Raw genomic sequence first — 14,132 nt, 5'->3', positions numbered from 1 at the left:
AAGTACTAAGACCACTCCATGCCACAAAACTCAACAAAACATTAACTGTCACCATCGGGATTATCATTACTATGCCTTCATTAAAAAAAATTTTTTTTTCTCAACTTCTTCTTGAGCCCTAAGTGAAACTGTTCACTTAATCACATGTACAAATTCTTTTTTACTCACATGTACAAATTCTCCTGGCCTATGCCAGAAGTTTAATAAACCCATAAAAGTAAACATTGAAAAAGAAACTGTCCTTTTAAAAAAATTACACAAATATGATGTGAATGTTTATATGACAATTTTTTAATATTTAAATAAATATAGAAATTCTGAGAGTAGTGAGAGGCCTCTTGTTACCTTACCCCTAATTCCCCAGACCCACCCCACCTCTCAGAGGTGGCCGTTGTTAACACCTGCGGGTAGATCCAGCCATCCTTAAAGAGAAAACAAAAGCATATTTACATAAATACACATGTAAGTAAACAGAGTCTTGCTGAAAGTGTCCTTGTCTCGCCCACAGATGGGATCATGTTACATTTACATGGGTCCACAGCTTGCTTTTTCCCAACACAAGCAAAATACCATGACTTTACGTGTTAGGACACATATATTTTCCTCATATGTTTTAAAGACTGTCTAATAGTCCGCTGTACACATTGCTTCTAATTTGATGCTGAAGCCCCTGCTGATGGGCACTTAGGTTGTTACCCAGTACTTTTGTTAATATGTGATAATGCTACAGTGAATAGCTGTGTGTATTTATCTCAGGCCCCTGGTCCTAGGGTTTCTGTAGGAAGCTTCTAGGATTCCATGAGTGGCATACAGGGCGATAGGTCCCTTGTAAGCCATTATCTGTGTGGATGAACAATAGCGCTGTACACAGAGACTGCCCAGGTCATTTACTGTCAAGACAGTGCAGTGCAGTAAGCTGTGTTATAACCCTCTACATTTCAGATGAGAGAAATGAACCTTGTCTAATGTCACTTGGCTGGTAAACTATAGATCTGAGACTTGTACCCTAGTCTTAATGACTCCAGAGTTCACTGTCCTTTGCATCTTCTAGACATGTGACTAACAGTTTGCATGAGAAGTATGCATGGAAACAGCCCTTATTGTGTGGATGTGGTGCTGTGCCTCGGCCAACGCTGGTAGTCCAGGTGGTAAGCTGTCCTGTTTGTTTGCAGGATCCTGGTGACCTACTGTTCCTCCTGGAAGCTTTTTCAGTGCTGGGGAGAGCAGGAGTTTGCCATCCCTGATAATGTTCTGGGGATTGTTTACGGGCAAACCATTTGCTGGATTGGAGCCTTTTTCTCACCCCTTCTTCCTGCAATTGCAACCTTAAAGTTCATTATCATCTTTTACGTGAAAGAGGTGAGGAGAGGTGGGGTTGAGGGGCCGATAACCCGGACCATTCTTGATCTTGCAGGACATTCAGCATACGCATGCCTGGAGCCCACCCAGATCCCATCAGATGTATCAGAATTGCATCCCTTATTTGATATATATATATATTTTTTATTGTGGAAGAAAATACTTTGAATGGATTTTCACATTTTTATCATTTTGAGAGTTGAAGAATGGTCTTGCTCCTATGGTTTAAATGTTTTTGTATATAGCCAAGAGTTGAGTTGGCAAAGTAATATCTCTGCTTTTCAATATGCTGTCTAGGTTGGTCATAACTTTCCTTCCAAGGAGTAAGTGTCTACAGTGGTTCATTTTGGTGATATTTAAGAAAAGGTTTATTATTTAAAATTATTTAATTTTCTGCTTGGCTTTTGGAGCTGGTGCATTTATTTTCAGTTCTCAATTATTTATGTGGCTCCTCAAACAGCTCATACATTGTAGATGTTATACCTGAACTAAGGGCTCAGTGGGTGAAGTAGCCCTACCATGACTAATTTATCTTGATTTGTTAATCAAACTTTTTAAAATTATAGATGTAATATATGCTCACTGGTAAACATTTAAACAGTGCAGGTATGTATTCCATCCCTTCTTCTAGAGGTATCCTCTGTTAATAAGCCCAGCATAATTGAGCACCTAGTATACCAGGCCCTAGGAATTAAAAATGGAAGTAATAGTAGTATTATTAATAAGTACAACAGTACTAACAGGTGATGATAATACTGTGTCCTCTCACTCTGCTGAACCACTATATAGATGATCACGTAATACTTTAAAGTAGGTACTGTAGTAACCATATTTTATAAATTAGGAAGCTGAAGTTCAGAGAGGTTAAGTAACTGATCCAAGATCACACAGCTTATCAGTGACTCCTGAGATGTGAACCCAAGTTTACCTCACTCCAGAGCCTATGCTCTTAATCCAGTAGGCTGGGCCTTTCATTGGGTCATACGTTCTACCCAGCTGTTTTGGTCTTTGAAGAATGTTCCAGTGCTTTCATTTGAAAACTCAGTTGGCTGAAGTCCCCACGGGAGAAGTGGATGCCAGAAAGCTCGCAGGAACTTTATCTTCTTCCAGAAAGTATCAGTTAGGCAGTGGCTTCCCAGCGTGTAGCTCAGTAAAGACAGCGCGGGGGTAAGAGAATGGGTCACAGGCGCTGGACTGAGTTCTGACACCCCAGCTTGACTGGCCAGCTGCCCCCAGACACCCTGACCAGACGCCAGGGTCCCTCGGCTCACAAGGTGCTCTGACTGCCGCTTGATGCTCCTGAGACAGTAGCTTTCTGCAATACTCAGGAGGAGGTACGTGCCTCTTTCTCTCCCCCGCCCCACCTAATCTCCCCTTCAAGTCTTTCCCTCATTGGAAATATCTATTTTTAATATACAGGAAAGGAACTTATGCACTGGGGGTCCAGTGCAGAGGGTGACGTTTCAGTCCCCAGTCAGAGAGCCTGAAATCCCACATATCATAGCCAAAAAACCCAAAAACATAAAAACAGAAACATTATTGGAACAAATTCAGTAAAGACTTAATATATAGGAAAAACCAATGTGCATGTAAAAATGCAAGCAAATTATCTCCTATTCTGGTATGTATACATTTAATACATATTTAAACCCCTAAGGAGAATACTTTTTGAATCCTTTCAAATCTTCATGCTGTATACTGTAAATGTATCACATTGTATACTCTACCTTATAATTTTATTTGTCAATTATACCTCAGTAAAGCTGAGAAAAGAAATTTAGGGTAAAATGTTTAAAAATTCATTTTTTAAAAAAACAAATGAGATCATACAGTGCAAAGTTTTGACATCCCGACTTTTCACTTGACAGTGCCTTATATGAGGTAAAGTTCTCTTGTATTTTCTAAGGGCTAGGTGGCTTTCCATTGTATGGGTCACTTTAACCTTTTAGGAACCACAGTGATAGCTGCTTTGGTTGCTTTCAGTTATTCCCTGTTATCAACAACTGTAGCAGTAAATACCATATACATGTGTTTTGGCGATTTTTTTCATTTTGGTCTGTATTGCTGACTACCCTCTAGAAAGGTTATAGCCAATTTATATTCCCACTGTAATGCATGACTGTGCTCATTCATGGAGAAGCAGTGCTCTTCATTTTTCCTCTTTCTTCCTTTCTCTCCTTAGATAAGTCTTCTTTATACCTGCAGACCCTCTCCGAGGCAGTTCAGAGCATCCAATTCTAATTTCTTCTTCCTGTTGGTGTTGCTGATTGGACTGTGCTTGGCAATTATACCTCTGACAATCAGCATGGCACGGTAAATATGACTTTCTTTCTAGAACATTCCCTTATTGACTTGCCCCTCTTCTGTGTTAAAGCCTTCTTTGCATTCTTTATTGGCACCAGCAGAGGCCAGTGAGTCACTCCCGGCTGCCAGGTCCACCTTTGTTTGGGAATCACCCTCTGGATGATGAAATATCTTAGTTCACATCTGAACTTGGACTTGGAGGTTTCCCATTGGTTTTGAGAGTGTTGTTTGGGTCTGTTCCACCCGATCCCTTTTCCTAGGACCTCTCTTCTGGTTGCCTTTGGGATTGTTTGCTTCTGATTGTAAAGATAATGCATGGTCACTGAGAAGATTTGGAGTGTCTTCTATGTACCAGGCACTGTTCTAGGTGCTGGGGGTATAAAGACAACTCAGACATGGCACACGGAGTGTATCATCTAGAGCGGAATTTGGAAAGGGGAAATGCTCGGTCCTGAGGATGAGAAATTGAGGGTTCCAGACCCAGTGATGCCACTTCTTCTGTTATAACCATTTATACTAGACGCTGGAAAGAGAGTAAATGACAGCCTTTGCAAGCTATATGGTTTCTATAGCACTTATTGGGCTCAACTGATTGTATATCATCTATGTTGAAACCTCTGCAGCCTATGTTGCATCTATGTATATAAGCCAGCAGGCAAGACTATGTTCCAGTATAAAAAATAGACTGTGGGCCAGATTTGGTCTGTGGGCTGTAGTTTTCCACTCCTTGTCTTAGTCTCATGGAATTTCATTTCTTTATTTATCTTATTTTGTCCCATTTCTTCATTTTTTTTTTTTCTTATACTGGAGTGGATTGCCATTTCCTACTCCAGGGGATCTTCCCAACCCAGGGATCAAGCCCACATCTCTTGCACCTCCTGCGTTGGCAGGTGGAGTCTTTACCACTGCGCCACATTTCTTCATCTTTAATTGAAAAGCCTAGAGCTTTGAATTCCTCTCTCAGGTTTTATTATTTTGTAAACTAATTTGAGTCTGTGTCAGTTCAGTTCAGTTGCTCAGTCCTGTCCAACTCCTTGTGACCCCATGGACTGCAGCACGGATTCCCTGTCCATCACCAACTCCCAGAGCTTGCTCAAACTCATGTCCATCAAGTTGGTGATGCCATCCAACCATCTCATCCTCTGTTGTCCCCTTCTTTTCCTGCCTTCCATCTTTCCCAGCATCAGGGTCTTTTCCAATGAGTCAGTTCTTCGCATCAGGTGACCAAAGTCTATATATGTTTATTGTAATGGTAGTATGTTATACATTGAAAAATTCAAGTAGTACAGAAAAGAGTATAAAGAGATTTATTATGAAAAATGTATTTTTTAATGCATATGGAATAATACTGTTTGGCAACTTAATTTGTTTCACTTTTATATTATGTCCTTTTTCCAGGCCAGCACATACAGAACTCTTGTTCTTTTAATTTTTTAACTTTGACTTTTTAAAATAAGAAATGCATTCACATGGCATAGAATTGGAAAAGTATAGACGAGTATGTGGTGGAAATTCATCCTCCAATCCTGTTTCTGGCTACTTAGTTTCTGTCTAAGACAGTCATAGCTATATGTGTGTGTGTCCCTCTCGGTGGTTCTTTATTCCATTGTATGAATGGATCACAAATTGCTCATCCATTTTCTTAAACAACATTTAGGTTGTTTCCAGGAATCTATTTTTATCCCTGCAGTAGAAAATTTCCTACACAGAACTTTGTGATGTGACTATAGGCAATTCTTGCAAGCCTTAATTTTTTTCCCATTGTAATTCTATTTTTCCCTTTTTATTTAAACAATTTTCAAATCTATAGAAAAGTTGAAAAAAACAGCAGCAGCGACAGCTTATACACCCTTTACCTGGGTGTCCCAGTTGTTGCATCCTGCTACATTTGTCTTCTCTTCTCTCTTTGCATACCTTTTGTGTGTGTGCAGATGAGCCACACCATGGTTGTAGGCGTCATAGCGTTTCATTCCTAAATAGCTAAACCTTCACTTCCTAAAAGGAAGGACATTCTTCCTATGCATCCACAATAACATTATCACACCTAAGAAAATTAATGCCAGTACCACATTCCTGCCATTGCCAAGTTTCTCCAGTTGTCCCCAAATAGTCTTTTAGAGCTTTATTTTGTAAATGAGGCTCTTTTTCGGGTTTTACTCATTACTTTTGGTTACCATGTTTCCTTAGTCTTTTTTAACCTTTAATTCTTCAAAAAGTCAAGGCGAGTTTCCTCACCTCTAAATTAACAGGCTGAAGAGTGGTCTCCCCTCATTCTAGAGCTGTCTGTTTTCTCACAGTGTCATTTATCTTGATCTTTTTTTTTTTAATTTCTGATGCTCAATTTATTGCCGTTCTAGACTATCACCAGAGTATCTATCTTCGAGTAACAGGTTCTTTTTTTTTTTTTTTAACTGAAGTATAGTTGATTTTCAATGTTGTGTTAGTTTTAGGTGTACAGCAAAGTGATTTAGTTATATAAATAATATTCTTTTTCAGATTCTTTTCCTTTATAGGTTATTATAAAATACTGAATATAGTTCTCTGTGCTCTACAGTAGGTCCTTGTTGACTATCTGTTTTATATGTATGTAGTGGGTATATGTTAATCCCAAACTTCTAATTTATCCCTACCCATTCTTCACCTTCTCCTTTGGTAACCATAAGTTTGTTTTCTATGTCTGTGGGTCTATTTCTGTTTTGTAAAAAAGTTCATTAATTTTTTTTTTTAGATTACACATACCATTTCTCTGTTTGGCTTACTCCACTTAATATGATGATCTTTAGGTCCATCTATTTGCAGCAAATTGTATTATTTCATTCTTTTTTCTGGCTGAGTAATACTCCATTGTGTGTGTGTGTGTGTGTGTGTGTGTGTGTGTGTGTGTGTGTGTGTACCACATCTTCCTATTCATTCATCTCTTGGTGGATACTTACACGTTGCTTCCATGCAGTGAACATTGGGGTTCACGTATCTATTCAAATTAGAGTCTTCTCTGGAAATATGCCCAGGAGTGAGACTGCAGGATCATATATGGTAACTCTTTTTTAACTTGATCTTCTGTCCTCGATTTCTTATAAATTGGAAATCAATCAGGGTAAAGCATTTTTCACTGAGATATTCCAGAAAGCCCATAAGGTGAGGCAGTTCCTTGTGGGCCACTGTTAATGCAGCTTTGTGGGCATGTAGAGGAGGGCTGCCCAGCCTGTGCTGCAGGCCTGGCCTGAGCCCTGTGCTTTGTGTCCTGGCAGCATCCCTTCCTCCAAAGCCTGTGGGCCATTCACCAACTTCAACACCACCTGGGAAGTGGTCCCCAAGACAGTGAGCACCTTCCCCAACTCGCTGCAGACGCTGGTTTATGGCATCACTTCGGAAGCCTTCGCAGTGCCTTTTTTCATGATCATCTGGTAAGTGAGAACCACCTGGGCTCCGCAAGAGCACCATCGAGACTGGTGGGCTGCTCTCCACTGGGAAATGGAGCTCACCTGAGACACTGGTGTGATACTGAACCTCTCTGGGCTGTACTTTACCTAATTCCTAAAATGTTGTAATAATAGTAATTCATTTAGGATATCATTGAACAGGTTCAGGGAGATCCCAAATATAAGGCACTTAGCCAGATGGCTGACTTATAAAGTATAACCCAATAAACACTGCATATTATTAGTATTACTGCATATTATTAGTATCACAAAATTAGTTGCTCTTCAGAAAAGGAATTGATAACTGGGCTGAGAGAAGAGTACCAGTGTAGGAGCATGCCCTTGAATCCTGGCTGTACCATTGACAAGCTGTGTGGCCTCAGGTCATCACATATCCTCTCTGAGTCTTGATTTCCTCACCTGGAAAATGGGAATAAAAATGGCACATACCTTGTAGGGCTGTGAGAAGAAGGACACATGGTTATATGTGTGAAGTGTTTAGCAGAGGACCTGGCCCTTAGTGAAGGCTCAGTAAATGACAAGGGTTGGGTGCAGAGGCAATGAGGGCTTTTGTGCAGTGATTCATTTTGCATGTTAAAGTAATTCTAATCACAAATGTGTGTTGAGGGCTTACTTTGTATTAGGCATGTTCTAATTACTGTCCATTCTCATTATTCATAAATTCCATATTTTTATGTATTATAAAAATGCTTACTAGCTAAAATATTTTTGTAACCAAAAAATCAATACTAGTGATGCTTTTTTGTGGTTATTTATGAAGTGCGTTACTCATGCATTGAGTAACAAAAACTGAGTTGCTTTGATACATAGTGTCTCAGTGCATTTATTATTCCACTGCTGTAGTGGAAATCATAGACTGGGTCGCTAAATATTATTTCTCATGGTTCTGGAGCCTGGAAGTCTGGGATCCAGATGCCGATATGGTCAGGTGAAGATCCTCTTGCAGCTTACAGACTTCTTGTATTCTGTAATGGCAGATGGGGCTAGGGAACTCTCTGATGTCTCTTTAATAGGGGCACTAATCTCATTTGTGAGGGCTTCATCCTTATGACCTAATCACCTCCCACAGACCTACTTTCTAATACGATCACCTTGGGATTAGGACTTATATGAAATTTGGCAGGACACAATATTCAAATCACAGCTCAGACTGTAAGTATCTTAAATTTTTATGATCTGTTTATAGTGCCGTGTTTCTTGCATTTCATGCTTTTGGTGGGGGGTGATTTCGCTGTTCCTGCAGACATGAAGTGTTGTCTAGGGTATTCTAAGTGCACGAAGGCTGGGATGTGTTTTATGCAGAGACTGTGCTTATTAGATAAGCTTCATTCGGGCACACATCATGGTGCCGTTGGCTGTAAGTTCAGTGATATTAAATAAGGTGTCTTTAAATAGAAAATGTTATTATGTATTAATAACTTTCTTTCTCAAGAAACATAAAAGAAAGTATTGATCAGCTGACAAAAATGTTGTGACCAGGGGCGCAAAGGAACTTGTTCTGTATTTCCTTTGGGACCATTGTTTCAGATTCACTGGTTCAGTGTTCTGGAAACTATAGAACTACCCCAAATCACTGAGTTGATTGTAGCTTACCTGTACTAACTCCTGCAGTCATCAGTTATCCTATGACGTAGAAATTACTACAGTAAAATCCCATGGTGATGCAAGAAAAGGGATAAAAAACTATTTGTTAAAGGTAAGGTACCTTTGATATTAATACAGTGATATGGGAGTTGTAGCCCATTAGCCTGGAATCCCACAGATCCTGGAATCCCGCGGATCCTGGAATCCCGCGGCTCCATCGTTGTTGGTTCACTCCAGCTGCGGTTTGGCTGCCGCCATCTGGCGGTGGTTGCCTGATCTGGCTTCCACATCTTTGGGGATCACTCTCGACCTTGGACTTCCAGAAGAGAAGACTGACATCCCTGATTCCAGTGGCCCTCATTTCCTCAGCCTTCTCTGGGGAGATTGAACAGGCAGCCACCTCCCCTTCATGGATGATGTTGCCTGCTGTTTCCCTGGGCACTTGCCCTTCACTTCACTTGTCAGTCTTCTCAAAGATAATAACTTCAACCACCCACAATTGAGGTCTGGGGCTGCACAGAAAGCAGGAGCAATTTCCAGTTGCTTGTATTCAGAATTGTATTATGTTAGGCTTGTTATCCGGAGAAGGCAATGGCACCCCACTCCAGTACTCTCGCCTGGAAAATCCCATGGACGGAGGAGCCTGGTAGGCTGCAGTCCATGGGGTCGCTAAGAGTCGGGCACGACTGAGTGACTTCACTTTCACTTTTCACTTTCATGCATTGGAGAAGGAAATGGCAACCCACTCCAGTGTTCTTGCCTGGAGAATCCCAGGGACGGGGGAGCCTAGTAGGCTGCTGTCTGTGGGTTCGCACAGAGGCGGACACGACTGAAGTGACTTAGCAGCAGCAGCAGGCTTGTTATCACTGGGTTTTACTGTTATCCCCATTTTACAGATGAGGGGGCTGAGGCCAGAGAAGCTCCACAGTGATCATCCACAGTCACTTTATTCTGTGTTGAGCTGAGCTTCTAGACCGTCTCCTCCTCTCTCCCCTCTTGTGTGTGCCAGCGGAGATTCAAGAGCTTTAGTATTAACTTGGAAAGCAAGGCAGGAATCGGTCTCTGCTGCCATTGCCAGATAAAACCTCTCTGGCTCTTTCTGATGCTCTCTGCTTGGGAGAGGTGTGGGTTTTCTTTTTGTCTTCTGTTCAAACAAAAGCAAAACTGTTCCAGGCCAAGTGGGTCGGGTCGTTGTGCAGCGGCCTTCAGATGGTACAAACTCCCGAGTGACCTCTCGCCTTACATTGCAGCCTCATTATGTTTTACTTCATCGCCCTAGCTGGAGCGCACAAGCGGGTGGTCGTCCAGCTCCGAGAGCAGCTGAACCTGGTAAGAAAGTTCCAGCCCCGGGGGTCAGGGCCAGGGACATTTATGGCAGGACACGGAAAGGAATGGGGAGCTTCTCCCAGGGAGAGAGAGGGACGCTTCCATCACCACTTCCCCAGAACTCTGCCTTCAGGCCCAGACTCCTGCAGCTCTGTGTTCAGGTCCTGGAGTCATCCATGCCTTCAACACACGCATCCTCATACTGTGCTGGGATGCAGAGGGGAAGAAGGGGGATAGGACTGCTCGGTGGCTAAAGGAAAAAGATACATTCTGATTGCAATCACTGCTGTAAAGATGGTATAGATGAGCTAGTTAGAGGGGCCTGGTGGACCATCGGCTGCTGAGATAGCAGCCATCTCAGCTGGAAGTGACGATAGAGCCAAGACTTGACTGATGAGAAGGAGCCAGTTATGGGAGGTCTTGGGTATGAGAGTAACAGGCAGAGACAATAGCGAGGTCTGGGCCCAGGAGGAAGGGCAGTCTGCACGGAGGGTGCAAGATGATGGGAAAGGCAAGGTGAGCTTGAGTCACAGCACCGCCTGAGGATGATGGTGAGAAGTCTGGGTTTAATTCTGAGTGTGATAAGAAGCCACTGGAGGGTATTGTCCAAGTCTGATGTTTATTTTTAAAAGAACATTTCTACAAGGCTGCTTTGTGGACCGGGGGCTGGGGTGGGGGGCCGCCCAGAGGACAAGAGTGAAAGAGACAGTTTGGAGGTCACTGGAGGCCCAGTATTTTGGATCCTTGGCCTTGAATCTGATAGGTAATTTCTTGGGTTGAAATAATATTTGTTTCCAAATATATTGACTGTGCTGTTGAACCTATCTCTGTTTTTAGGAAAGTCGTGACAAGCGCTATCTAATCCAGAAACTCACAGAAGCCCAGAGGGATCTGAGGAACCGGCTAGACTGACGGGGAGATGCTGCCACCTGCGGCTTACAGGCTGGCCTGGTGACCTGCCAGCCTACGATATCTGTCGGGGATTTTAGCAGAAATTTTAAAATATATTTTTCTGGAGTTTGGGCCTTTCCTGAAAGTGGTTCCATACGTGCAGCTCCAGTGGCTGTGTTTACATTACCAGATCCCTGTTTAGGGCATTAGTAACTTAGAAAAGCAGGTTCAAAACCACGTCTTTTGCCTGTAACCCAGCAGCTCAGGGGCCACTTGACCAAAACACTGACTTGGAAGCTTTTCAACCAAAATTGAGGAGAGACCACTCATGTTTTTACAAGCTTACTTGTATTGTCTTTTAAAGTTAACTATGGAGGTCATCAGTCCATGAGCCTGGGTTTGTTCTTTTGAACCAGGTTCTGGGAGTTTAGGCTGAGAGGTGTTCCCTTAAGAAGCAGTGACTTGTGAATGGTTCTGTAGACTTAAAATGCAGAAACCCTGGAATCATGATGTTTGAAACAGATGGTGGAGCATGGAGAGGATGGTTATGTAATTTCAGCTACGTGGTAATATGTAATATGAGAGTAATATACAGTATGACAGAAAAAAGCCCTTCCTGCCGTGTGAATAAGGAAGGCCCTGAGGGCCTTGGATTGAGCCCCTGATCGGGGAGCAGCCGCAGCTTGGCAGCCTGGATTTTGTTGCTACAGCCTCATTACTCAGGGGAAGCTGCTTTAAGGACCTGGATTGTTACAACCTTCCATTCCCTTCTAGTCCTGGGTTTGGAGACTTGGCGGAGGGTTCTGTGCCATCAAGATTAAGAGGCAGACTCTGCCAAAGGCCGCGTCCCTTCCTGCACTGAGATCTCTGAATGGCACTTCACAGTTCGGAGCCAGGCTAGAAGGGGCTGTTGAGTGTTGAGTGTTGGGGCCACGTGGGCTGCAGCATTAGGCCAGCCTTTGGCGGTGTACCCAACTAGACCGAATGCTGGAGCTTTTAAATGTAGGGATTCATAGTTTTAAGGGCCCTTGTTTTTCTTGTGCTTAAAATTTTTAATTTCATTTTACAAAACATGTAGATATCTCTTAAGACTTCTGTTACCATAAAAACCTTATGCAATAAATACCTCAGCATAAGCTTACCTGAAATTGATAGCTTTAAACCTTTTCACATAAGCCTTGATTACAGTTTAATGAGTTTTCATTCGAATACCTTCAGAATCTTTTCCAAAGTACTGTAGTGTTGTAATGGGCTGTCTGTACCCTCCTTCTCGTGTTTTCCTTCCTTTCACTGGCAACCTTTCCTTGGGATAGCCTGGCATTTAAAGGTGGGTGCAGGTTTTAGAAAGCTGCTGTTATGAAGACTATTTCCCAACCCCAGGACTCTCCCATTACTCAAAAATGATGGACTCCTTGCTCTTAGAAACAAAGCAAGCTCACCATAGTTAACACAAGGCTATCTACTTGAACCTTTGCCAGACTTTTTTTTTTTTTGCTCTTCTACAGTTAGTATTTACACAGGGTATTTTTAAAAACTATGAAACTGATGAGCTTTTCAAGCTTTTCATACCTTTTTAAGGTTTATGAATATTTAAGTCTAATAACTAGTATGGAATTTTGAACAAATGGAAGTTCATTCCATCCTCACTTTAAAAATTCTAAATTATTGGCATTTTTGCCTAAAGAATTTATATGTAGCGCATTCTTGCCTTCAGCATGCTTCTGAGAACAGTCAAGTATTCTGTGCAGTGTGTGCATGTGTGTGTGTTGGAAGCTCTGTTTTCTTTCCCTGTTATTATACTGAAATATGCTAATATATTTATCTTAGGTAAATGCTGCTAATTTGCATACTTCTTGAATATTTTTATATATTTTGATAATTTTAATAACTGCAGGAGATGTCTGTATAATTGTTAAAGTGCAGCTCTCTCTAACAAATGTGCATTAAAACTACTGATTAAACTGTGTCTTGAAGGTTTTAAAATGTGATTGTGTGTGATTGGAGGGGTCTTGTCAGCAATCTAGTGACCACAGACAACTATAACAGTTTGTAAGGCTGCTGCTGCTGCTGCTGCTGCTGCTGCTGCTGCTGCTGCTGCTGCTGCTGCTGCTGCTAAGCTGCTTCAGTCGTGTATGACTCGCGACCCCATGGACTGCAGCCCACCAGGCTCCTCCATCCATGGGATTTTCCAGGCAAGAGTACTGGAGTGGGTTGCCATTGCCTTCTCCGATTTGTAAGGTTACTCTTTGCCTTTTCCTAGAATCAGAGAGAAGAAAGAAATATTTAATTTTAGAAAGTCATCAAATGAGTGCTTTTAAGACTCTCTTTTAAGCCAAGGAGGGATGTGTGTGTGTGTGTTTTAAACTTGAAAGACATAGTTATTTCAAGCATTCCCTATCCCACTTCCCAGATGAATTTTATTCTCCCAGAAAATTATATAATATATATTCAAGCAGATATGTATCTGTAGTTGTATGCATGATATTTATTTCTGAGCTTCTCCTTTTTTCCTCCTTAATAATATCTTGAAGACCTTGAAGAGTAGCTACCCATTCTTTATGAGTACATGGCATCCTTCCATATGTCATTGTTTCATAATCATTTACCAGTGCTGGATACTTAGTTTTCAGTCACTACCCACTCCCTGACCCCACACACCTCATTATAAACACTGGGAGTTGGAATTTTGAAAGTCCATGCAGACATTTCTCTTTTCTCTGTTCTACCCCATTCAGCTTCAGGTTCTTTTTTTTTTTTTTTACATATAATGCATTTATTTATTAAGAGTTCAATATTATTTCTTTTTTAAATTTTTAACTGGAGGATAGTTGCTTTACCCTGTTGTGTAGGTTTCTGCCATTAAAACAACGTGAATCAACCATAAGTATACATATATCCCCCCACCTTAAAACCTCCCTTCCAACCCCCCAACCCCAGCTTCAGGTTCTTGTTCTTTATCAAGACAGCCTTCCAGCACTTCCTTGCAATCACAAAATATTCTCATCCCAGTAGAGAAGAATCCAGTTACACAGGTCTTTGTGTTAACTCTTCACGTTAGCAAAGTAAATTTCTGCAGGTACATGCCTGATTGCAGATACTCACTTGAGTAAGTATTGGAGAGGGCTTCCCTGGAGGCTCAGTCAGTAAAGAATCTGCCTACAATGCGGGAGACCTGGGTTCGATACCTGGGTTGGGAAGATCCCCTGGAGGAGGACATGGCAACCCACT

General features: G+C 41.8%; 1 protein-coding gene across 2 annotated transcripts in view; it reads left to right on the top strand.

The window, feature by feature from the left end:
• Nucleotides 1–12,887, top strand: part of TMC7 (transmembrane channel like 7) — a 53,990-nt gene extending 41,103 nt beyond the window's left edge. For both annotated transcript variants that reach the window (XM_069569361.1, XM_069569362.1), the window contains 5 exons: nt 1,173–1,359; nt 3,542–3,672; nt 6,912–7,067; nt 9,938–10,016; nt 10,851–12,887. In XM_069569361.1, coding sequence (XP_069425462.1) covers nt 1,173–1,359; nt 3,542–3,672; nt 6,912–7,067; nt 9,938–10,016; nt 10,851–10,925 — 628 coding nt within the window. In that variant the 3' untranslated portion in view covers nt 10,926–12,887. The remainder of the gene's footprint in view (nt 1–1,172; nt 1,360–3,541; nt 3,673–6,911; nt 7,068–9,937; nt 10,017–10,850) is intronic.
• The last annotated feature ends 1,245 nt before the right edge of the window (nt 12,888–14,132 follow it).

Source organism: Ovis canadensis, chromosome 24 (assembly GCF_042477335.2).
Source record: "Ovis canadensis isolate MfBH-ARS-UI-01 breed Bighorn chromosome 24, ARS-UI_OviCan_v2, whole genome shotgun sequence".
In the NCBI taxonomy this organism is placed as follows: domain Eukaryota; kingdom Metazoa; phylum Chordata; class Mammalia; order Artiodactyla; family Bovidae; genus Ovis; species Ovis canadensis.
The sequence above is the reverse complement of the archived record's forward strand: the minus strand, read 5'-3'. Positions and strand labels throughout refer to the sequence as shown.